The sequence below is a fragment of the Falco naumanni genome, chromosome Z, assembly GCF_017639655.2.
Source record: "Falco naumanni isolate bFalNau1 chromosome Z, bFalNau1.pat, whole genome shotgun sequence".
In the NCBI taxonomy this organism is placed as follows: domain Eukaryota; kingdom Metazoa; phylum Chordata; class Aves; order Falconiformes; family Falconidae; genus Falco; species Falco naumanni.
This window is the reverse complement of record NC_054080.1, coordinates 57,216,630-57,240,392: the sequence shown is the minus strand read 5'-3', so window position 1 is coordinate 57,240,392 and position 23,763 is coordinate 57,216,630. Positions and strand designations below refer to the sequence as shown.

The 23,763-nt window shown below is 45.7% G+C and overlaps 1 protein-coding gene across 1 annotated transcript in view; it reads left to right on the top strand.

Annotated features, from left to right (window-relative positions):
- The first annotated feature begins 1,646 nt into the window (after window positions 1-1,646).
- LOC121081189 (doublesex- and mab-3-related transcription factor 1-like) overlaps window positions 1,647-23,763 on the top strand; it is a 63,229-nt gene continuing 41,112 nt past the window's right edge. Inside the window, exons 1-2 of the mRNA XM_040580018.1 lie at window positions 1,647-1,940; window positions 4,712-4,898. Coding sequence (XP_040435952.1) covers window positions 1,656-1,940; window positions 4,712-4,898 — 472 coding nt within the window. The 5' untranslated portion in view covers window positions 1,647-1,655. The remainder of the gene's footprint in view (window positions 1,941-4,711; window positions 4,899-23,763) is intronic.

Here is a 23,763-nt window from a genome sequence, read left to right as displayed (position 1 = left end):
TTGACATCAGAAATGTCAGTCCCAGCAAAGTGATGCAAGGGGAAAGTTTCAGTTTCTGCAAACTGAATGATTGATGCACCCCCGCAGGAAGACCACCCAGCTTCTGCTGGTGGCTCACTTGAGGACCATCTGACTACTTGAGACTGGGGCTTAACAGGAGTGTTTTAATGTGGTCTCTGCGGAGGATGGAAAGTGCCATAAATGTCTCCAACGTTGTACCATGAAGGAAAAAGTTCTTTAAATGTAATTGCTGGAATGCTAACGCAAAGCAGCAAGCAGCAAGGATCTGGGTCTTTCAGGCTGGGATAGGCACTGATCGTTTTCCAGCAGGGAGGCTTGGTCTGTGAGCAGAATTAGCTGGGAGATAGCTGATCTCAAAGAGGGAGAAGCTTTCCTTGGCTTCTTCTAGCAGAAATAAATTTCTACCCACTGTAACTTATTACCATCTGATATGCTGAGTCATGAAGCTGGGGTTATAGAATTCTTTATGCAATCTTTATAAATCAGCCTCACATAATCTCAGGCGCTTTCTGCTTCATCTCTGTTGAGTCACTCATTTGACAGTTGTCATTCATCTTAGATTGAGATGTAATTTAATAGTTTCATTTCAGCATGAAGATAGCGTCATCTAAAGTTGAGCCCAGAAAGATTTAAAGGTGTAACAGAGGAAATATTAATACTGTAAATAATATCTGTAGAGCTGCATGGGTCTATAAATCACACAGTGCCAAGTCGGCAGGGGAGCCTATGTAAAACAGAGAAGAAAAAGCATCTCCTGCTGTCCTGCTTGCAGAGTACAGCCGCTCCAGCCACCCGCGCCTGCCCAGGGGTGCTGCCCACCGTGCCGTGCCCCCTGCTCCGTGCCTGCTGGGATCCCCTGCCCACGCGGGTCTGGTCCCGGTGTGTCCGCACCCACCCAGGGATGTCCGCGCTGGGCGGCCCGCAACCGGGAGCCGCGGCCCGGCCGGGAGCCCGAGGCCTCGGCAAGGGGCAGCCTTGCTGCGCGCTGCCGTGTCGTAGCTGGGCTCACGCCTCTCCCCCGGCCAGGCCATGTCGGTCGCCCAACCAAGCCCGGCCTTGCCCGACCCAGGGGCACACGGGGCTCACAAACTGCCTCTCTGGGGCCGGGCTCACTCCCCCAGGCCGGGGCCGGCGCCACGGCCCGTGCCCCGGCAGGGAGGGCGGGCAGGGGGGCCGCTGGGCCGCCGCCTCCCCCCAGGGCCGACAGACGCCTCGTCGTGCGGCTCCGGCGGGCAGCGTGGCTGGGCCGAGCCTCGTCGTTCCCTCCAGCACGGAGCCAGGGGAACTGGGGCCGCGGCGGCCCCGCACCCACCAGCCCGCCGCCCACCCGACGGCTGGCCACCTGCTCGGGGCGGGAGCCGCCCCTGCCCCTGCCCCTGCCCCTGCCCCTGCCCGCCGGGCGGCCGCCGCGAGCCGGCCGGGGTGGAAGGAAGGAGGGGGAAGGGAGGAGTGGCCGCCCCCCCTGCCCGCGGGGGAGAGAGGGCTCCGCGCCCGCACCGCACGGCCAGGGGGAGTTGCGAGGCAGCGGCGACGTCGGGCTGCCGCCGCCCGTCAAAACGCGCAGGGTGGCGGGACGGGACGGGCCAGGGCAGAGCCGCGCCGACCCCTCGCCTGGCTGCCCCCAGGTCTCCGCGATGCCCAGTGACTCCCCGGCCCTCAGCAAGTCCCCGGACGCCGCGGGGCCGAGGGACAAGGCGGGCGGCTTCGGCAAGGAGGCGGCCCTCACGTCGGCCTCCCCGGCGGACAGGGTCGCCGCCACGGCGGGGAAGAAGCCGCCGCGTCTGCCCAAGTGTGCCCGCTGCCGCAACCACGGCTACTCCTCGCCGCTGAAGGGGCACAAGCGATTCTGCATGTGGCGGGACTGCCAGTGCAAGAAGTGCAGCCTGATCGCCGAGCGGCAGCGGGTGATGGCAGCACAGGTGAGCCCCGCGGGGCGGCCGCCCGCTGGCCGCCGCCGCCTCGGCAGGGTCTGCCCGGAGCGGGGTGCGCTGTCTGCCCGGAGCGGGGTGCGCTGTCTGCCCGGGCCGCCGCCGGCGGTGGGGCCGTTGCTCGCCGCCCGGCGGGCGCTGTGCCGTGGGGCGGACGGCGCGCTGGGGGCGCGCGGCCGCGGGGGACCCGCGGCGCGGGCTGGGGTTGCACCGCCGCCTTCCCGAATTAACGAGGCTTTTCGCTATCTTTCTCGTGCGTTACTATTTTCTGTCTGTCTTAGGCATAAAAACAGGAGATGCCCTGAGGGCGCTTAGGGTTCCAGTCGCGGTAGGCTGGCGGTGAGCGTGTGGCGGCTCCCTGCGGGCGTGGCGGCGTGCGTCCCTTCGCAGGACGGGCAGCGCCGAAACGTGTTGGCAGCCCTGACCTGCGGGGTTCTGCTTTAAAACCTGCAGAGGGAAGGGCTTCCAGTTAACGTCAGGTTGCCGGTTTTCAACTTGTTTTTAACTAGGTAATGCATAAGCTAGCCAACTAATCGGTTAGCGAGAATATTTTGCGTTGGTGATTTCAGACGGTGTAGCTGCTTTCCCTGATGCTGTGCACCTTTGGTTGCGTGCATTTCTAATTATTTAATTTTTAATTAAATTTAATAAAAACTAGGCATTCTTCCTGATTTTGTATAGAGTGGCTATGTAAATAGCTGAGTGGCTGCCTCGTCTTGAATCTAAACAAGGACTCAGTAGTATTCGCAAAGGAACCAAAGTGCACCCAGTTTTGTGTAGAAGTTAACTTTTTCCGTTAGGTAGTCCCGCTTTAGTCACAACTCTTTGGCAACGTAAATGACCGCTGTATTAGTCCTTGTGATCCTTATCTTGAAAACTTCAAAGAGGAGTCCTGAGAGCGTAATGGCTACTAGCTGCTTGAGCTCTGCGGGGGGCTTGCACCTTCTCTGTGGTGCAAATGGTGGCCTGCGGCCAAGTTAATCGAAAGGCGTCAGGACCCACCGACCCAGTTTGCAACTAGTGCGTGCTCAGATCCCACGTAAAATGAGTGTCCCACTGACAGATTTTAAAAAAACTTTGCAGCCCTGGTTTAAATCTTTCACCACTTTTTTTTATTTAACCATTCAGTGCAGGTATACTAGAAGTCCTCTGAACCCATGGGAGCTTTTGTTCGTTGAAATAATTCTTCCTTGTCGGTGGTGTGGCAGTACAGAAACTATTATGCCCAACTTGCATGCAGTTTCTCTGCCCGGGGAGAACCACGGAATAACGAACACAAATCCCTTTGCTGCCTGCCTCGGGGGAGGGAGCACAAAATGGGATGCTGCCCACGCAGATGTTCCCTTCTGCACAGACAGTTTCCCTGCTGCCCAGCAGCTTCTGTCAGGTGGTGAATGCCTCCTGCTAGTGGTTTCTGGCGGTGGCCTTCCTGGGTATTTTCTCTTCCCAGGCTAGTTTCTGAAAGTGGCTTTGTAAGCCTCCCTAACTAAACCTTATCTGTGTAGGAGTTACACATTGAAAGTCTGACTTTCCCCGTTTTGATGTATTTCTGCAGTGAGCCCCTTGGCGCTGCTGGAATTTTACAGTTCAAGGTTATTGGCTTGTGAAGTCAAAGCTACCCGTGGTGTTTGCGAGTCTACACCTCCTCTTTAGGATGTCTCTGGTGGAAGAGCTGTCATTATCTAACGGTATTACGCATCTGTATTAGAAAAATGTTACTGTTGAACATGGAAATGGAGGGAAGTCCAGTTCAAGTTACCCAGGAGAATTTTCAGCAAGAAAATCCCACAATCCTAGTCTGTAATCTATGATAGATTTTCAAGGTTCAAGTACAGATGCAAATCAGTCACCTGGCAAATTGCAGGTTAGGTAGCTGCCCCCAGTGTCATATATACCACCTGGACATGTATCACAGCTTGGCATGGGGGGACAGCTGTGCAGAATTTATCTGCCAGTTCAGATTAGGTAGAAGAGGTCCTCTGTATCTTCAGTGAGCGAGGAATGTGGGGTTTTTGCACCCATGTTCAGACTGCGTAGTGCCTGTGAGCTTGGCCAGTGTCAGCAAGGTTTTGGAACATCATCTGTTGGGAAAGAACAGCAGGGAGCTCCTGCTTCTGCAGGCCTGGCCAGCTGCCTACAGTGTATATGGCATTGGCTGAGATGCTCACAGGATGGTTCACCACTTTTGCTGTGCTTCTTCCATGGTGGATGTCTTGTGTACAGTGTACTGTGCATAGAAATTCCCTTGAAGGGCTAGATTTCCAGCAAAGCCAGCGAGGGAGCCCAGCAAAGATAGAGCAGCAAGACTGCAGGTGTAAGCCCTTATGAAGAGCTGCTTTATATTGATGAAGAGGCACAGCAGAGCCTTGCAAGCAGCTGAATTTCTTATCCCCAGCAGTTATGTATTGGCGGAGAGAAAGGTAGTGACTACACTTTTCGCAGTATGCTTTGACCAAGAGCAACTGTGTCTGGTGAGTGCAGTCATCTTTCATGCATCTTCATTTGGCCTTGTTGGACAAAGATGTATATGGTACCAGCATTTCAAAGGTTTGTTGGTATATGTTTGGACACAAAAAAGGGTTGGTTTTAAATAGCTTTATAACCTCATTTATATGCTCCGCTACCCACTGGCTGGATTGTGATGTCAGCATTGTAGAGAGTACCAGGAGATAAAACCAGCCTTGAGTTTGAGTCTTGTTGTTGCTATTATAAACTGTGCTAAAGCCAGAGAGCATGCCCTACAAGTGTCTGCTTGTTCCTAGGTTGCACTGAGAAGGCAGCAAGCTCAGGAAGAGGAGCTGGGAATCAGCTGCCCGCGGCCCCTGCCCAGTGTCCCTGAGGTGTTTGTTAAGAAGAACAGCGGTGGCAGCTCTTGTCCCCTGTTGGAAGGCAGCAGCAGCCCTCTGCATTCGACGAGTACAGCCACAACAGCAACCAGCACACCATCAGGTAAAGTGCTGGGAGAGCAATGCTCACCGCTGGGGGTGAGGGCTGATGTTGCATATGCCAGCCTGCTGTTGCACCTCTTCCCCTTGCTGCAGCGGTGGGATTATGGAGAGTCCCCTTTCAGAGAACGGTGTTACACCGTTGGTATGGTTAGCAAAATGGAAATCTTTTATATTTTAAGTGACTATTTTTACTTGAAAATCAAAATTTAAGTTTGATGTAGACTGGCACTGTAATTTAATTCAATGCGGTGTATACCTGCAAGTAGAGGTTTACAAGGAGCTTTGCTCCTTTATCCCAAAATGTGCTTCTGCCACAGTCCTGGCATCTGCATGTTGGTGGGCTGTGTATCTTCTTCACAACTGGAGGGTTTTCAGCACTGTGTAGGAGCGAAGTATGTAGGTAATGTTATTGACCCCAGCAGCAGAGCACTGTCCACCTTATGTGACTCGATGTGGAGGTGCATCTGTTTGGTGTGGCCAGGTGTGATGACTATGAAAGACTGACATAGTCCTTCCACTCTATTACATCTTACTGTAGTGCATTTAACCCTTGTCAAAAGAAACAAAAAAACCCACCAAAACCCAAAACCCAATGTTTTTCTGCAATTGCAGTAAACCCATGGGTAAGTACAACTGAGACTTAAAGGCATGGAAGTGAAGATTCTAGGCAGAATGCTTTTTCCTGTGTAGAGCTTAAGGTAGGGCAACTGAGTATGTATAAAAGTGAAAATTATGTAATTGTCTTCTGCTCTGTAGACAGAAAAAGCAAACATAAAGGAAAGGAAAAGGAAATGTCATTGATTTTTAATCATCTGTGCTGATGTCAGTAATACAGGTGAATTTACTTCCTGGTTAAAAAGCTGCTTCTGAAGTGGACAATGCCTTGCACTAACTGATAAAAGTACAGCGTCTATGTGTGTCTGTCAAATGATACTACTCTGTTTTGCAGGCCATTTAAAGCCTTGTCAGATGGATTTCTTGCATACATTGCATACAGGCAGTTTCAGACCAATGTGGAGGAATTTGTTTGGGAAGCTTTTTGAAAAACTGGTGGATAAAACAAGAAATAGCTTTTTATGAGATTTTTTGTTTTCATTATTGCAGTCATGTTAGTGTCACCTTTGAATTGATGCAATTACTCCTTTCATATTTGGATTACTGCATGGTTTGTCTATAGACAAGGAAGAAGCTGGCTGAAGATTATAGTGGTATATTCAGTAAGAGATTATAGGTGTGGAGAGATCAGGTGTAACTTGGGAAAAGAAGAAAACCCTTGCTTATACAGAATGGTCAAAAAATGAAATTGAACTACTGTCAACAAAATATGCATAAGCTTTAATCATAATGTGCTTAAAATGTCAGTGGAGATATTTATTAACCCCACTTTAATAATTTCTTACTAATTGTATTAAATTGTGGTCTTTTAATGAGAAACATTCATTAAATAAGCTCAAAGCAATTTATATGCTTGAATAAAGTCTTGAAAACGTGAAGATGCCCAATTTTAAAGGAACTTGAATGGTTTGAAAATTTTTTGATCAAAGCAATTGTAAATGGTTTCCAGTTGTCTTTCTTACAATGGATTTTCCTTTGTGAGCTATTCAAATACATTGCTTCTCAAGTATTTTACTGAATAACTGTTTGGGTGAACAACATTTAAAATACACAGCTTTATCTCCAGAGTGAAGATGTGATTCCATCCAAGAATCAAGCCAGGGTCAGCTTTGTCCACCAGAATAGAATAATCTGGGAAGGAGTAGGAAATTTGGTTCATAATTTTGTTTATAGACACCTAAGTAGCAACAGAAATTCATGCTTATCTCGAAGGCAACTACACTGCATAAAGTTCTGTCTCAAATAATTTGGTAGGCTCATCTTTTGAAAGCACTGTAAGTACTTGGTAGGTATGGATTTAATGCCACCAGTGACCGTGCTGGCTGTGAAGCTGCAGAAAGTGCTCTGCCTTCAGCCAGATTGTAGGGTGGCTTCATCAGATGTCAGAGACCCTGGAAAGTCTTTTTTCAGTGAGGATACTGCTTAAATACTCTGATGCTTTATTTTTTTAGTATATGAAGATAATCTGTTAGACAAGAAGCTGCTGTGTGTGATGTGACATGAAGTTTTTGGTTTAGGTGTTTTCAGAACCAGGTAATTGAAGGATTCTTGCATTTCCGTTTTATCATTTTGCAGGTGCCCTCAACTGCAAGCAAAATGAGAGACCCCATCACAGCAAATGTCACAGTGTCTCAGTTTGGTAGGCTGAGGTGCTGGTTTTGCAAGGATTTACAATCCTCATTAAGGCAGGCAGAGAGAGTGAAACCCTGTGCAGCTGGGGAAGTCAGCAGCCCCCTGCAAGCCCCAGGGGAACTGGTTGCTTCTTGGAGCGCAGTGTGCCCTGTACAGCACGCATTAGACCGGGCAGGAGGTGGTTTTGACAGTGGTAATTCTATTCCTCCTGTAAGTTTTGGCTTCACATAGCTGTTTTTCTTTTGGACTTACATTGTGCAGAGCTTTGTTTGCCAGCAGAGGAGTGATGTGTGAAGGAGTCACACAAAATATGTAGTGCCAGAGAGAGTCTTTCCTTGCTGTATCCATTTTATCGGCAGATGAGAGATATTGTGACACCTGGAGAGACAAGAGACAATTTTTCAGATTCTTTTGTGACACGCTAGGTTTGAAAAGTGTAGAAGTGAATTACTATGTTCATAGCATAGGGGTTGTGCCTTTACTATCTCAAGTTTGGAAACTGTGTTTACTTTGGATACAGCGTATGTTTCCCACTGAAAAGCAAACTGGTAATCTGCAGTTCAGTTGGAAGGGAGCAGACCGTGGTCTCAGGGAATTAGCAGAACCGATTGCAAACAGATCGTGTAGTCTGTGCATTTTTACTTCAAAAGTTGCAGGCTGCTGAGAGCGAAGGCCATTTAATAGTACAGAGCAGCAAAAAGTCATGATTCCAGAGCATCTAAAGTAATTGTCCTTCCTTCTGCAGGGTAAGTTCATCTTGTTAGGTTAACTAGTGTGCAAAACTCAGGAAAAGACTGTTGTGGGGCATTTAAAATGTGCCTTACAGACATCCTTAATTTATAAAATCTGGGTTCTTCCCTCTTCCATGTCATTTTGGTAACTCTGCCATTTTAATATTTAGAAATCACTGGGGGGTGAGAGGGGAGCATGATCATGAAACACCTTCCAGTGAGAGCTGCTCACACTAAAGGAAGGAGACAGTGCATTTCACCTTTCCTCTGTTTTTATTTGGTCCTCATCACAGACTTAAAGGTCGTGTTTGGCATTTATGGAATGGGGTGGGGTGACTGCAACATACATTACTTGGTGGTTGGAAGGTGCTGGAGAGCACCCCATCTTTCTGCTGCTCTGCATTCATGTTGGCCCAGTTTAGAAGAATCCAGTATGGATGGGATTACCATATGATGCTACATTCCAGCTCCTGCTCCTGTCCTCTGTGGTGGTCGATTTCCCATTGGTTTTCCATTGACCATAAATAATGACGTTGGTCAGGTGCCTTTGCAGCATCACTGGCTGACAAGTTAAACACATCATTGTCAGCAATTGTGAGTAATAAGCTTGAGTTTGATATTTCACTTTGCTGCGTTTATTATGTGTGACAGAAACAAAATAGTGTTCTTTTTACATTTCTCCAGATAGGAGCAGCTTTCACTTTGAAACCCTTGGAGGAACAGATGAGGTTTTATCTACCTATAACTGTGGACTGTAGTGGGGTCAGCAGTAATGCTGTGCCTAATGAACGATGGTACTAAGATCCCTTTGAACTTGCAGTGCCCTAGATGCCTCTGAGAATCCTGCCTGGCCTTCTTTACTTTTCCTTTGCTTTTTTAATGTTATCTTTTGCATTTCTACAAAACTACTGTGATTTCAAAAATCAATGTCATGACCTTCCAGATGTTGTGCTGCATAGGTAATAAAGAAGAAAAATGTTGTTATAATTGGAAGATACCACGGCTTGGTTTTAAAAAAAAAAGGAGAAATTTTCATTCTGAAAGAAGGTCATTTTAAGTCTTTACAGTATAATGCCATATGCTGTCAGAATTTTTGTTTTGTCAAAAAAGTCTCATTTTAGTCTCTGATAGGCAACATGAGGAAGCAGCCTTGGACGTTTCACCACAGGAGTGCTTAAGCACTGGAGCAGGTTGCCCAGAGAAGTTGTGGAGCCTCCATCCTTGGGGAGGCTTAAAACTGCTGAATGGTGCCTGAGCCACATCATCCAACTGGAAAGCTTGGCCTGCTTTGAGCAGAGTTTGGGCCAGCTGGCCTCCAGAGGTCCTTTCTAAGCTGAACTACACTGTGGAATCTATGGAATGCCTACTTTTTTGTATTGACATTGTGTCATACATACTAAAATTTGGAATTCAGCTAGCTTCAATACTGATCAGCATTTGCAAGCCTGGGAAAGAAATCTTGACTCTTGACCTAAAACCACTCAATGACTAAATCTATGGTAGATTCCAATAGAACATTAGCACCGTGAAGGTTAACAGGTGGTGGAGAGGATTGCTAGTTCAGGTGGCAGCAGCCTCAGCAGGCTGAGCACTAAGGAGAAGGAGGCATCTAGCTGCTTTGTCTGCGTGTGCCAGGGCTAACATGATGGCTGGATGGCCTCAGAGGTCTTGGTGGGTCTGCAGTGGTTATGGGTCCATCATCCTACTCTTTCCTTTGGTCTTTGTCTCCTCGTTACTCTCTAACAATTATTTTCTCCTGCTACACCCACTGCTGCTTCTTCACCAGGTTTAATTGCTGGCTGGTTCCGGGTCCTGCAGACTCTCCTTTGATACTCGGGGCCAAGCAGCCCCATCCATTGCTTCCTGGCCAAGCAGCCCCATCCATTGCTTCCTGATCCTTTGCCCTGGCTTCTCAGACAGCCAACAGATCTCTGTTAAGGAGAGGGCATAGCTGAATGTGATGTGTCTTTACTGGATAGTAACAGCTGGCAAACCTAAGTTTTGCATCTTTCACCTCTGAATAACTAATACCTTCCCATCCATAACCATCTGTTTTTCTCCAGCTGGTTGTAGTTCAGATGAGAGAAAACCACATTTGTATGTGTCTGTTGTAAGAGTTTGTGAACTGCCGTACCTCTCTTGCATTGGCATTATTTCTACAGCGTGAGTTAGACTTTGTCTGGGGAAGCAGTTGCTGGAGATGGTCTTCTGCCTGGAAGGTGGTTTTCTCAGTTGCTAAATCTCCTTCAAGCAGATACTGAGAGAGTGTTTCACTTTGAACAGTCTTTCCTTGGTTTGGGATAAAACTCGCCCCTAATAGGCTTTTTAAATTTCAACTATGCGATGAACAAAGCACTCCACAGTGTGGCTGCCATGGCTTTGTAATTTTCAGTTCCTACCAAAATAGTGTGCATTTTGCTCAGAGTTGTTTAAAAAGGCATTGTTTGTGAAGCAAGGCATTGCTGCCTCTCTGCACTGCTGTAGTTTCACCGTACTTGGGAACGTTGCAAGGAGTTTTGAGCATCTCATTATAAAAGGACATAGATAAATCTGAAAGGATAGAGGGAAGGGTGACAAAAATGATGTATGGCTTGTAGAAAAGGAGACTAAGGGTGGATATAACAGTCTATAAATATTTGAGAGGTAATAATATGGAGGAGGGGGAGGGATTATTTACAGTGCTTGTGACAGCATAACAAGGAGCAACGGCTTGAAACTAAAAAAGACAAAATTAAATTAGACAGTAGACACTTTTTCTCCTAACTAGAAGTGCAATTAGCAACGGAGTGACCTGCATAAGGACAAGGGGGTAAGTGAAGCATAATCAGGAGAGGTGTTTAAGAGTGTGTTAGATTATGATCTCAAGTGATTAATATGGGGGTAAACTCTGATCAATGTGCAGGTGAAACTAGATGACGGAAATCTCCTGCAGCTTTGTCATCTCCTATATGATTCATTGCCTCTGGCTATTGTTTGACTGTGTTAAATAAATCATAATGTTACAGGGTTCTGCATCCCTGATTAGATGTTTCCAGTTAATTCTCCAGTTCTGGATCCTGAAGCTTGCAAAGCTTGCACTTTCCTTGCTCCTCCTTTCAAGCCATATTTGTTCATTGTCTTTGCAGCTTCATGTGTGTGTGTTTAGGTGTCGATGTTTTAACTGAGCTAGTATCTGAAGTGCCATACGTGTTTATTCAGCGAGGCACAGACTGTCAAAAGTGTGCTATTTCTGTCATGATGGTGAAACTGGTAGAATTAGTAGCAATTTTCAGAGTTTTAAGGCTGTAAATGAAGTTTTATTTTTCTTTTCAGGCTTTTGATCCTGTCTGAAGCCTCAGTGGAAGTAAATAGTGTAAAAATAAATAGCATTAAAAGATTTTGAAGACTTCAGGGAAGATTGCTTTTCTTCTTCTGTTCAGGTGGTACTGCAGGGCTTGTCCAGTGCTGTCTTCACAAGAGGCAGGGGCTGGGAAAAGCTTTCTGCAGCATGCTGGCAAGGCAGGGGTGCCAGGGGAGCAGCTGTGACCTACTCAGACCCGCTTACTTTGGGAGAGAAGGGCTGCCCAGCCCAGGGCTTCTGTGACCACCTTCTGGGTGGATGGGTGGAGGGGAGGATGCACAGGGAGCTCAGCAGGTATTCCCATCCTTCTTTCACATTTCAGAAGAGCTTTTTTCCCTTAAAGAATTGGGAGTAGATTTTTTTTTTTTTTTTTCATTTTCCAAAAGCTTTCACCCTAGGGCTTTCTGTGTTTGCAGCATCTTTTTGTCTGACTTTTCTCGCACCAGGTGAGGTTTCCAGACATAGAGCTGCCATTCAGAACGAGGTCCCTGCTGAGTGGTGTTTGCTGCGCACTGAGTGGACTTTATTTGCCATGTACACTGTCCTAGCACCTGGGTGCTCAGGGTTTCTCCTCTCACCGAAGGCCACTGGGGCTAGTGGGCAACCCTGTTGTTCTTTGTGCCTTGGAAGCTCTTCCTCTGTCATGTTGACATTTGCACATGTGTCTTCACATTTAGAAAGTTACTTACGCCAGCTTGTCATTTCCATTCATCATTGTGAACACTGAGATAAGGAAGAGAGCAGGAGCAGAAGATGTACTGAGACTTTTCTGTCCATGGGCATATTACGACATTTATCTGCAGCTAACTTCTTGTTCCTTTCTGTGCCCTTGAAACAGTTATTATTACTTAACTGAATGTGTGGGGTCTTCCTTTTGTTTTTAGAAAAGATAGAGGTTGGGGAGTGAAGGGGTGCTGCATGCTTCCTTAACTGAGCACTGGCATGATTTCTTGCCTTTTCTTTTTTCCATGTGCTTTCTTATACCTTTAAGACTGTTTCCATTCATTTTATTTATCAACCTTCTAATTCAGCCTGTTGGCGCGTTCCCCATTTTCAGTGGATTTGTCACTTAATGACATGGGGACTAAAGTGCAGTTTTGAAGGTTTCTTTTGGAGGAATGCTTTTTCATATACTTCTTCGAATGCCTCTTTCTTTTTCCTGATTTTGAGTACCTGATAGTCTTAATCAGAGTTAATAAATAGCTCATCTACTTAGGTACAAACATTGCTCATGTGCTTCTGTCCTGTGTTTTCTTTGGGAGCTTGCAAAGAGTCAGTTAAGCACTGAGCTTCTTTTCCTTTGCAAATGAGCGTGGGTGCCTAACTATTTTTATAGGGTTTTTTTCTCCAGTTCCTGTCTCTAGTCTCTATTCATGCTATTTCTGTTGCTTACAGCATAGGCCACCATTTGCTGACTTGGATGCCTATAGTCACGGATACAACTGAACCTCAGCTGATGTAAGCCACTGTAGTTCCAGTCACTGTGTGTCTCTTGTCAGTGAGTTGTGCATGAACAAAATTTGTTAGTGATCTATTTGCATTTGCATGAAAGCAGATTTTGTGAGCGCAGATGTTGTGGCATCCATGCAGCACTGGTGATCATGTACAAGTGATGCATGTGCATGTGATTTTTGCTCACTTGCCCAGGTCCTGTGGGTGTTAACAGTGGTTCTGTACCACTCCTGATACTAGTTTTTCCATCACATATTGAGTACATAGAGTGAAAAAGCACTCGTGTTACTTCTAGTTGGTCTTGTTTAGAAACCCTTTGGGTTTCTGTCATCATATAGCTTATAGTCAAGCATGGACTCCAGCTAATTCCAGCCATCATCCTACTCCCTTTATTATTTTTATTGTGAGCCATAATGATTTTATCCCAGTCATATTTCCTCCAAGGTCTGCTATCTCAGACACTTGTAAAGCTTTCCCTCCCTTCTAATATTCTCTTTGATCTGTTGTTAATGACTTAAATCCCTTTACATTTAATACACGCTGAGTTTCTTTCTCCTCTCAATTTTGCTTCTTTGTGCCGGGAGGCGTTCAGGCTGTTTTCCATCACTGTCTAGAAATCTGATTTCCTTTCCTAATTTCCCTTCTTTTTTAATTTCTTCCTCTATTTTTTTTAAAGTTGTGTTGATTCTAAGTTTTGTTCCTTTTACACACTTCAGTAGCACATTGGATGTCTGAATGGAACAAGTTAAATGTTTGTAAATTTGTTCCTCAAGGTTTGTATCTCGAGGTGAATAATAACATGTATACATACATATGCACACGTAGTAGTCATACTCCCAGCTGTAATACTGGTGATTGAAAACAGCATTTATTTCTCATGCTCCTAATTTTCTGAAGTCCTAATTTTATTGGTCCAAATCCTGTTAGCTGTCATGCATGCTAATAATTTTAGATATGTAAATAATCCTGCAGTCTTAGTGCAGCATGAGCAAACATATGCTGGAGCATTAAAATAGTGCTTAGCATCTTCACAAAAATAAAAGCCATGTTCAAAGATTTTGAATGTTTTTTCTTTACTAAAGCCATTCTTTTTTTGCTGATAAAGATTTTAATACAATCACTATAGCTATATTACAAAGAATAAAAGTGCAAGTACGGAAAGGACAAGCATTGCCCCACCAGTCCACATTAAAATATCAACTACTCTGCTCTAGTCAGTGGCAGATGTTGAAAGTGAAATTTGCTGCTGTAGACATCTTACTAAGGGCCTGAAGCTTCCACTGAGTGTGATAATAAAAATTATTTTCTGTAGGTTTTACTTCTTCAGGCACATTAGGCAGATTTTTAAGTTGCATGCTAAATGTTTGCAGCAGATCATTTTTATTAAGTGTATGCTAAATGTGAACAAAATGTGCCTTCACCAGTTCTACTGAAATTGGTGGTATTTCAGCTTCTCTTGGCTGGAGCTGTATGTACGAGTGAGAAACTTACTGTGCCAAGCTGCAGTCTTCTGGATGGGATTTCTCCCTCCTTGTTTTTTTCTCCCAAATGCCGTTTTCCTTTGAGAAGTGTTGTTTTGTTAAAAACCTTAAAACTGGTAGGTTTTTGAATTGTATTAGGAACACACACACACACACACAGAGTTAACAGTCATTTGACCCATTATGGGATAATAATTCTGCCTGCAGAAGAGAAGAAAAAAATGCTTAATATTTTTTTCTGATCTTTGCTTTGAAACAACACAAGTGATACGGCTGTGTATGGACATGGTGACATTCTGCTTTCATTTCCAGCAGTAACTGAAACCAGCAGGATTGGATAACTTGCATGCAGTATTTAATACAAAAACAGAAGCAAAAGCAAAAAAACCAAAACAACAGAAGATTTGGCTGAGGATCTATCTGGTCCATTAATGCTGATTTCCAGTAAGTCTTTTAACACTGGGGAAATTCCTAAGGCCTGGAAGAAAGCTGATGTCCTGCCAGTGTTTAAGAAGAGTGAGTGTGGTAGGATGGGTGGCTGCAAATCCATCAGCCTGACATCAGTTTTTGTGAACAGTGGAAGAGTCCACAGTGAACTGAAATGTGCAGGAGGGGGAGAAATGCAGCTGTTAAAGGACGCTCACACAATACAAATTAACAGAAGTTTATGGGTAAAATATTCTGTCAAGTTAGTAATTTTTATCGTTACAAAATTGCTTGACAAAGTGACATATTGATGAAATCAGATTCTGAAAAGCATTTAATTTTTGTGTCCTATGACATCTTGATTAGGAAACTGAACTGACAGAAAAATCAGTATTGTATGTGTTACGTCGTTTTGAGGATGATCCTATCAGTCTTTAAAATGTAGGTCTGAGTGGAGAATCTTAACACAGTGGCGTTTCTGAAGACATCTCACGGGGAGGGACCTGCTCTTGGCTGTAAGCTGTGTGGTCTTCCCTGAAACCGGTGAGGTGCTTGTGGAGCTAGTGGACTCATTCCCGGACGAATGTGCATACCAGGAAGTGGGCTTAAAATGGATATTGGAAAGGTAGTTGGTGGTGGTTATGGAGGCACACCATGCCAGGTTCAGGAGCATCACTGAGCCAAAAGGAATGGGAGGCTGGGAGCGTGGGCTTGCCCCACTGGAGGTATCACATTTGTTTGCCCCATTTGTACTGCACCCTGGGTTTCTCTTTATAGCTAGTGGTGGGGATATAGCCATGGTCTGGACCCACACACCTGGGCTTGGACTTGGAAGGGCTCAGGCAGGAGACATAGGAATGATTAGAAGACTGGAAAACATGTCCTGGAGTGAGAGACAGCAATTTATTTTGCCTTTTAGTGACCCCCTTATCTAAGATTTAATTAATACCCAGTATGATTGTTCTAAATTGCTTGTGCCAGACTAGACCAGCTCATGCTGAAAGTTTTGTGTCGTTTCATGAGATGGGTTTTGACATTGTCAACAGAAGCAGAATGTGGTTGCAGAATCCCATGAAAAGCTTCTGTGTTGGGTGTATCCACTGCAGGGCTCAAGCAAGACAGTAACAAATAACCTTAATTCTAGGGCCTCCCAGATTTTGTCCCTGTGTCTAACTTTTATACCTGGAGTGTCTCCTTCTGGCACATGTTGTTCTTGGTAAAACGTGGTGTCCCATTTAGGGTTCATTTCGTCCTTCATAGTTGAAACTGGAAAAGCTTACTCTGCTTTGCTCAAATGACCGCTCCAGACTTACTCCTAGAGGGGAAAAAAAGTAATACTCATCTTTCTGGGGTGAAAATGAGTATTGTTCTGGCAATCAAGTAATTTTTGAGAAGCAGGAGAACGCAGCCACTGATGTCTTGGCGGATGAAGCATGCCCTGCACCTGCAGACACTGCTGACATTACGCCCGCTCCTTGCTGATAACACTTACTGAACTCGTCATGCAGCTGCTCCATTGAGTGAAGGGTGTTGTGAGGCTCCCAGACTTTGCCCTCACTGTAGAGAGCCACTGCAGGAAGGGTGCAACGACTGGTGGTTTGGTCTTGGGGCGGTGGGAGAAGGTGAGAAGTGCTTGCACGAGTTGGCAGGTGTTAAGTGCCCAGGCGAGGCATCGCTGTAATAAGGAGGTGGGGTAGATCAGTACTGGTGCACTCCAGCTTCAGGGAAGAAGCCAGGAGGCCTGCAGGAGGCTCAGTTGGACCATGCAATTTTTTCTTCTTTTTTTTTTTTTTTAATGCATGTTTCTGCTTTTAGAAGAAAGGTATATCTCTGCTGAGCAGCTGTGTTCCCCAGGTATGATTGGAGAGGACCTATAGACTGCTGTGGCAGTAAGCTGTTTGGCTATGATTTACTCTCTTTAGCCTGGAAACACAGCTGCTTTTATCCCACACGTCTGATATGGGTGATAACAGATTTTTCGACCTCTCCATCTAATAGATGTTAGTTGGGATGGGGGAGAGAGCTGGGGAAAAAAACAGTAAAACTCAAGATAAAGGCAATTGAATAAGTAAAGCAAAAATTGTGCATGCAAGCAAAGCAAAACAAGGAATTCATTCACCACTTCCCACCGGCAGGCAGGTGTTCGGCCATCCCCAGGACAGCAGGGCTTCGTCATGCGTAGTGGTTACTTGGAAAAACAAATGTCCCCCTCTTCCTTCTCCACTCAGCTTTGTATGCCAAGTGTGACATTCTATGTTACAGCACATCCCTTTGGCTGGTTGAGGACAGCTGTGCCAGCTGTGCCCCTCCCAGCTTCTCGCTGGTGGGTGGGAGGCAGAAAAGCCCTTGGCTCTGTGTCGGCCCTGCTCAGCAGCAGTGAAAACCTCCCCCTGTTTATCAACACTGTTTCCAGCACAAATCCAAAACACAGCCCCATACGAGTTACTGTGAAGAAGCTCAACTCTACCCCTGCCAAAACCAGGACAGCTGGACATGCGGGGCTGTTTGGACAGGCAGTCCTGAACAAGGAGGAAGAACTGCTGGATTTGGTGTTTGAGCTTGAGATGGGGTTACTGGCAGTTGGGGGAGGCAGAAAAAAAATGCTTGTCTTGAAAGAGAGCTTTGAATGCAAGTAGGACAGCCCTGTATGTCTCAGGAGCCAGGCTCCAGGACAGGGGTATGCGCACAGGCTGTATTTGGCTCTGCAGACCATGCCCTTCACCTGTGTTTGCTGGCTCATCTCAAAGGGAGAGTGACTGTCCCTTCATTGTACCACTGTGAAGATCTCCATCTCCCTGCTGGCTGAGAGCCAGCACAGAGCAGTAGACCAGAGGTCTGCAAACCGTGGAGAAACTCAGGGAAGGGTTTTGTCTTCACTGCAGTGGCCTGGGTAGCCATCTCTTATTCAGGGATGCTTTCAGGGGTTCAGTGTCCCTCCCGCCCCCCCCCCCCCTGCTTTTAGGAAGAAGGCTCTCACTGGCAGATCTGAAAGGCCTGATTCTGCATACCTTGTGCTACAGTAATTCATACTGCGCACTTTTAGTCCAGATTACCTGGTCTGTGATGGTTTGTTTGTCATGATGGGAGAAAGATATCTCAGATTTCCTTGTATGTGGCAAGTTTATTTAATCACACAGTTCAAAAGCATCAACATTATTGTTTTACTAGAAGTTGCTAAATGATAATTTCTTAAATACCTCTTTTCAGATAGGGTTGTGGGCTGAAAGTTTTACACGTGTAAACACCTGAAAGAAGAGGCTTTAAAATAAAGCACCCTCTGGAGTATATTGATCAAAAGAGGACTAAGGGGAAAACAAGGATCAGGATGCAGGGAGTCAGCCCTCTTTGTTTTGTTGAGAGCCCTGCTTCTCTGTAAGGTCCAATTTCAATGTCTTTATGAGGAAGAGGGACATAATGCATGGACCCGTGTAGTGCAGTGAGGCTTAGTCAAATTGAGTGGGACTGGGATGCAGGTCAGTGTCTGGCCCTTTGGTGGGGGCTTTGAGAGCAGTGGAGGTGAAAACCTGGTCCTTTGTGCACTCACATCAGCATCCATAAAGGGCAGTCCCTGTGAATCTCGTATCGGAGCAAGTTGTTCTCTTGGGAACCTGTACTGCATTGACAGAAATTGTAAATGGGGAGAGTGGGGGCTGGGTATGGGGGTGTTGATGTTTAAAGCCCTGTCTCCTTACTGAAGGAGCATTAAGTGGGCTTCTATGTGAAAGAGTAGGGCTCAGCAGAATTACATAGGTGTGAAAAGAAGCCAAAATGGTGAAATCAGACTCTGGGGATGGAGATGAGAAAGAGGAAATGCGGCATTGGAGAGGAGAGCAGCTGGGACCTTCTCCAGAGCCTGACATTTAGGCTTAGCCAGGTATTGCTGTTGTGTTCCTCAAATTCCTGTTGAGAGACTCCAGTCTCTTCCTGTTCCCTTCCTTCTTTCACTAAACAGGTTTCCTTTCCTCTTCTCATTTTAGCTAAAGCAGGAAGTGTGAACCGGGAAGGTGTTGGTGTGTAATACTTCATATGGTATCGCTGTGCAATGTACAAGTAATAAATTGCACACTGCATGCTTAGACAATTTACTGCTGGCTTTTGTATGTGCTGTGACAAGTGCTCAAAAGGTCAAAAAAGCTTCCTTAACAAATTTGATAAGATAAAGCAGTGAGCTGTAACAGCATAAAGTCCTGGGGGCCATAGACCAGAATAGAAGAAATAATTATGCATGGTAATGGGTAATTACAGATAATGGCCTTTTTTGGGGGTGGCAGAAAATACACAGCCCCACAGCCTTGCCTGGAATGAACATTGTCTAGCACATTAACTTTATAGCAAGCTAAAAGTTCAACACTGGAACCAAAGATAATCCGCAACTTCTAATGGGAAGAGAACAAAAATACTCCTCTCAAAGGCAGAGCAAGCATGCATGCTTTGTTCCTTGGGAGGCAGAATGTCTCAGCAGAAAGTAAATAATGGTGCCAGCTTTCTTTGACATCTGAAATAGCTCTGTCATGTTTGTCTGGTGGGAGAAACATATTGTTCCAGTGTTTCTGATTATGATGTTAGGGAGTGATTTCATACTGGCCTCATTCAAGGCTACTGTCCGACCTCAAAGCCAGCTATGAATTGGACTAATGTGCTGCGAGACTTAATATTGCCAAACCAGTCTAATAAGAGTTTACTGATACTTTATATACTGAGCGAGGGGAAATTGTCAGGTGTGGATCCAAGACTCTCGAGGTCTGAAGGCAAGTGTTTCCTGACTGAATAATTAATTTTTGGTGTTTAATGGCATAGCTGTCTCCTGCCACAGAGACTGGCTTGCAGCTAGATAGTAACACTGCAGTGATGAAAACACTCACTCTGAATTGAAAACTATAGGAAATGTAAACTACCAGAAGCTGAACTCTGCTCACTGGGAATGCCTTCCTGCTCCTTGAGTGTGTTACTTGAGTAGTCTCAGTTCTGCATTTTCAACAGCATGTCTGTGTATGTGCAGGGTCTCTGTAGGCATAGAAGAAGTAAGAACTGTTAGCCGTAGGTGTAAGAACTCATGTCAATAAACATGGGCAATGAAATTCTCTTAATGGCCACACTACATATACAGGATCCCTTTTCTGAAATACCCAATCAGATGGAAACTAATCAGCTGCTATGGCCACGTGAGTAAATTGAACCATGCCACTATATTGAAATCTGACTGTATGTGCTATCCTGATCTCTGAAACAGTTCCTGGTGTGTGTCTGTCCCAAGCTGACTAATATTCTCCCCCAGATTCCCAAGCGTGGTCCAGTAACCTTTCCCAGTAGTCAGTTTGGTGCTACTGCCCTGGTTTAGATGGTGAAGAAGTCTAATAGCATGGACTCTGTGCCATTTGACCTCAGCATCGGAGGCTTACCCATGCATATTTAAATTACTATTATCAGTGTGTAATAATATGTGTAAGTGGCCCTTAACAGTACTTGTAGGAACAGAAGATAGTCCACGTTTATGTACAGAATGAGTGAACATTACAGACAGAACTTCAGTGTTTGCATTTCTCAGTGCATGCTCTGAAAAACAATTTGCATCACTGAGACAGATGGGATGATAGAAATTCCTGTAAATTCCCTGACGTTTCTTCTTTCTCCAGAAAATTTCTATCAGAAAAGTAAGAAGGGAAAGAATGATATATATACTTCCTTCTGCGTTGATTTTCCCATGCATATCTGTAATTGTGTGAATCGCCGTAGTTTTATTGAAGTAAATGGTCTGAGACTGGTTTACATTAACTGAGGATTGGACCACTGTTTTTCACCATGCTCTGCTAAGTGAAGGCAGGAGCCCCTCATAGATTACTGACTGTATAAGACCCGCATGTGTAACTGACCCTGAGAACTTAACTTCCTTAAAAGAAAATTCTGGCCATCCTGAAATGAATTACTGGTTAACTACTATTAATATGCCATAGAGCTGGAGAGTCGTCTACAACACTGCAAGATCAATAACAGTATTTATCGTGCATCATATTGATCTTCTGTGAAAGAGTGGGCCGTATTTCACACTGTGTACATAGTGCAAAAAAAGTAGCATCAGTTCTCTACAGGAATTAGTAAATACATAGAAAAGAGCTTAGAGATCCAAGGGCACAACTGCATGAAGGGATACTCTTGGCTCACTACAAGAGCCTTGCTCAGGCAGGGAGAGCCTCTGATGCTGCTACATTGTAGATTTGATGTTCCAAAATCTGAGTGAGAATTTTAACCACTATTTGGTTTACTTGTCTAGTTTTGGTTCCTTTGTGTACAGGTTCAATCCTGTATTTTTGATCGCATCCTGTTCGCAACTTGCAAAATGTTAAAATTTGTGGCTAGTGGTAGGGAAAGAACCCAGGAGCCCTTCCCAGTTTTTCGTGTAGAGGGTGAAGACAGCCAAGGTGTGAGCCCAGCTCCTGCAGCAGACCTCTTGTTTGAAAGGGCAGGTGGAGGGACGGAGTGGGAGTCTGATGGTGTAGCAGCAGTTGCCTCATTGAGAGCTGCATTCCTCTCAAAAATTGCTCCCTTTAAAGCAGTGGACCTAAGGGCTGCCCATCAAGTGCAGGTGTTGTAATGTGGCAAGCTCTGAGGCAGGGGAGGACCCTCTCCTTGCCAGCAATTACATTTGTGGGGTAAAAAACGCCACAAAACAAACAAACAAACAAAAAACCAGCTGAAAACCACTTTCTTAACCTTGGTAGTCTCATCTTGCTGGTGGAAAATGCAGCCACAGACAGTCTCCCTTGAAGAGGACACCTTGCTTGTTGAGCAGCTGGAGGGAGGGCTGTGGGAAGGTTCAACCTGTATGTATGTTGGAGTCAGGAATTACAGGTACAGGCCAAAGACCAACTAGAGAAACCCCGATTAGTTAGAGTTTAGTGTAGTTACAGATGTTGCTTCCAAAAGACCTGCGCGTTTGCCAGCGGTGGCCCTGAGTGAGGATGCTCTAGCCCACAAGCAGTGTGCTTGCCTGCAAAGGGCTAGCAGACGTCAGAAGCTCCCCGGATATTAGGTAAACATAAAATCTCTGGGCAGATCTCCAAGTGCCTTGTTTTATCCCTAAGACAGTTTAGCAAGGTTCTTTGACCTTTAATTCTGCTGGCCTCGGCACTTAGCACTTCTTTGAAAGTACACTGTGTAGGTACTGGCTGGTCTAACCTTCCTGAGGTTTTACTGCTCAGAAGTCAGATCTTTCAGAGCTTTCTCCATTAATAGCAAAACTCTTTCCCCTTATTGTGTTTACAGTTGTGTATGTTCTATATATGTTGTATGTGTATGATATATGCATTAGTAGTAGGAGATGGCATGATTCAGCTAGGCAGGATGGGGTAAGAGCGTAGAGCTGGACTGCAGACCTGTCCCTAACCTATTGCATGCCAGAGTCACTGAAGACCTGCAAGAGCTCATCTCTCCAGAGGCATCCTTCCCTCAGGCTGGCTGGTTCAAGACTGTGAGTTTAGAGTAACCAGTGGGATGTTTTGACTACGTCTGACATGGCATCCACCCACAGTCCAGATGGCACAAAGCTATATCTTGTGTGTTTCCCTTCTCCCAGGTGAAGCACGAAATCTCCAAATGCTACAGAAAAAAAGCAGAGTCTTGTCCCAAAGCGTGACATCAGAGAAAATCTCATCTCCTAAACTCAGGGGAAAGTGTGAGCTGAAGCAGGTGGCATGTTTCTCCTGCTCTTTGTCAGATGTTGTCAGTCCTTCCGTCTTCAGAAGCATGATGTGGCTTGATATTTAGGGAAAATTAACCCTTCTAGCTATCTTTCCAGCACCAGCACGGGAGTCCTAGTTCTGATTGGAGTTGGGGGTGTCCATCTCTTTGCTTGAACTTTCCCTTTTGCCAGGGCTTCTGTTTTTACTGCTGATCTGCTGGGGCGTATCCTTGTAGTGGGGCTGCAGCTCAGAAGGGCCATGTGGCAGCGATGTAACAAGGACCACAGATTCCATAATTCTGCATTTATAAGAGAAAGGTGCCCCAAGGTGCTGACATCTGGCCATTTATGTGTATGGGTGCGTGGTGCCTGAATGAGCGGCTGACTGGCTCTACAGACTAGTACGGAGTCTTGAGAGGGCAGGTGATAGTATTGTAGGGGCTATTGGAGAGCACAGGGACAGCAGAAGGAGAGCAGAGGGCCACTTTGGTGGATTTGTAACAGCCCTGAGCACTCAGCCGCTGACAGCTGTTGTGCAGCTAGATAAAGAGGTGGCTGCAAGTTAACCCTTTTGCACCTCTGGGGGCAAATGATGGTATCCCCAACAAAATACAGGAAGAAAGAGAAAAGAAGGGACAAAAAGCATATTTTCTTCCCCTGCTTAATGCAGCAGGGGACTGCTACAGCTGCTCTTGCTTTAGGAAGGAGCTGCAGTACTACCTGCCCCTGGAACATCACAGAGACATCAAAGATGCTTATATGATTTTGTGGATAGCTATGAGCAAGTCTCTGTTCTAGCCTAGCCTGTCTTCTGCCATGTGAAGAAGCAGCATGCATGAGACCTTTCCAGACTTGCAGCAAAACTTGCTACTCTTCCCCTCACTTCCTTTTGGTTGCTGATGCTTCAGGGTGGCTCACCTTTCATGTGTAGGTGTAAAGAGGCCCCATCTTCCTGGCCTAATATTCTTAGCAGAAAGTGTTGTCCCTTCTTACGAAGCACTGCAAGTGGTGGAAGGACGCTGCAGAGGTCTTGGAAGAAGTTGCGTATCTGTGCAGCGTAGCATAGCCCTGCCAGAAGTTCTGTAGCCGGCTGCCTTGCATTGCTCTCTCATGTCAAATCCGTATCCCAGCAGGAAGCACATTGGAGGATTTTGCTTTCAGCTTCTATTTTACAGCGTGAAAAGCAGAACAATTGGACCACAGCTTGATTTGGGAGCTGAATCTGAGGAGGAGAGTCAGACTTGTGCTGTGATTTATCAGAGTTGTTGTCTTTCAGCGCCAGTAGTCTTAAGTTCTGATTTTATCAGACACAGACAAAAGGACTTGAAGAGAGGCCTGCCCAGAAGCAAAATAATAGCAATAATATAATCTCATAGAAATATGAAAGTGCAGAACCTGTGTAGGGTCTTTTATGGCATTGCAGCCTCTTCTGTGTGCAAATTTGAGGTACTGCCAACAAAAAAGGCCAGCTGACGTTGTTCTAGCTTGCATAGGGCTGAGGGGCAGAAAAATCA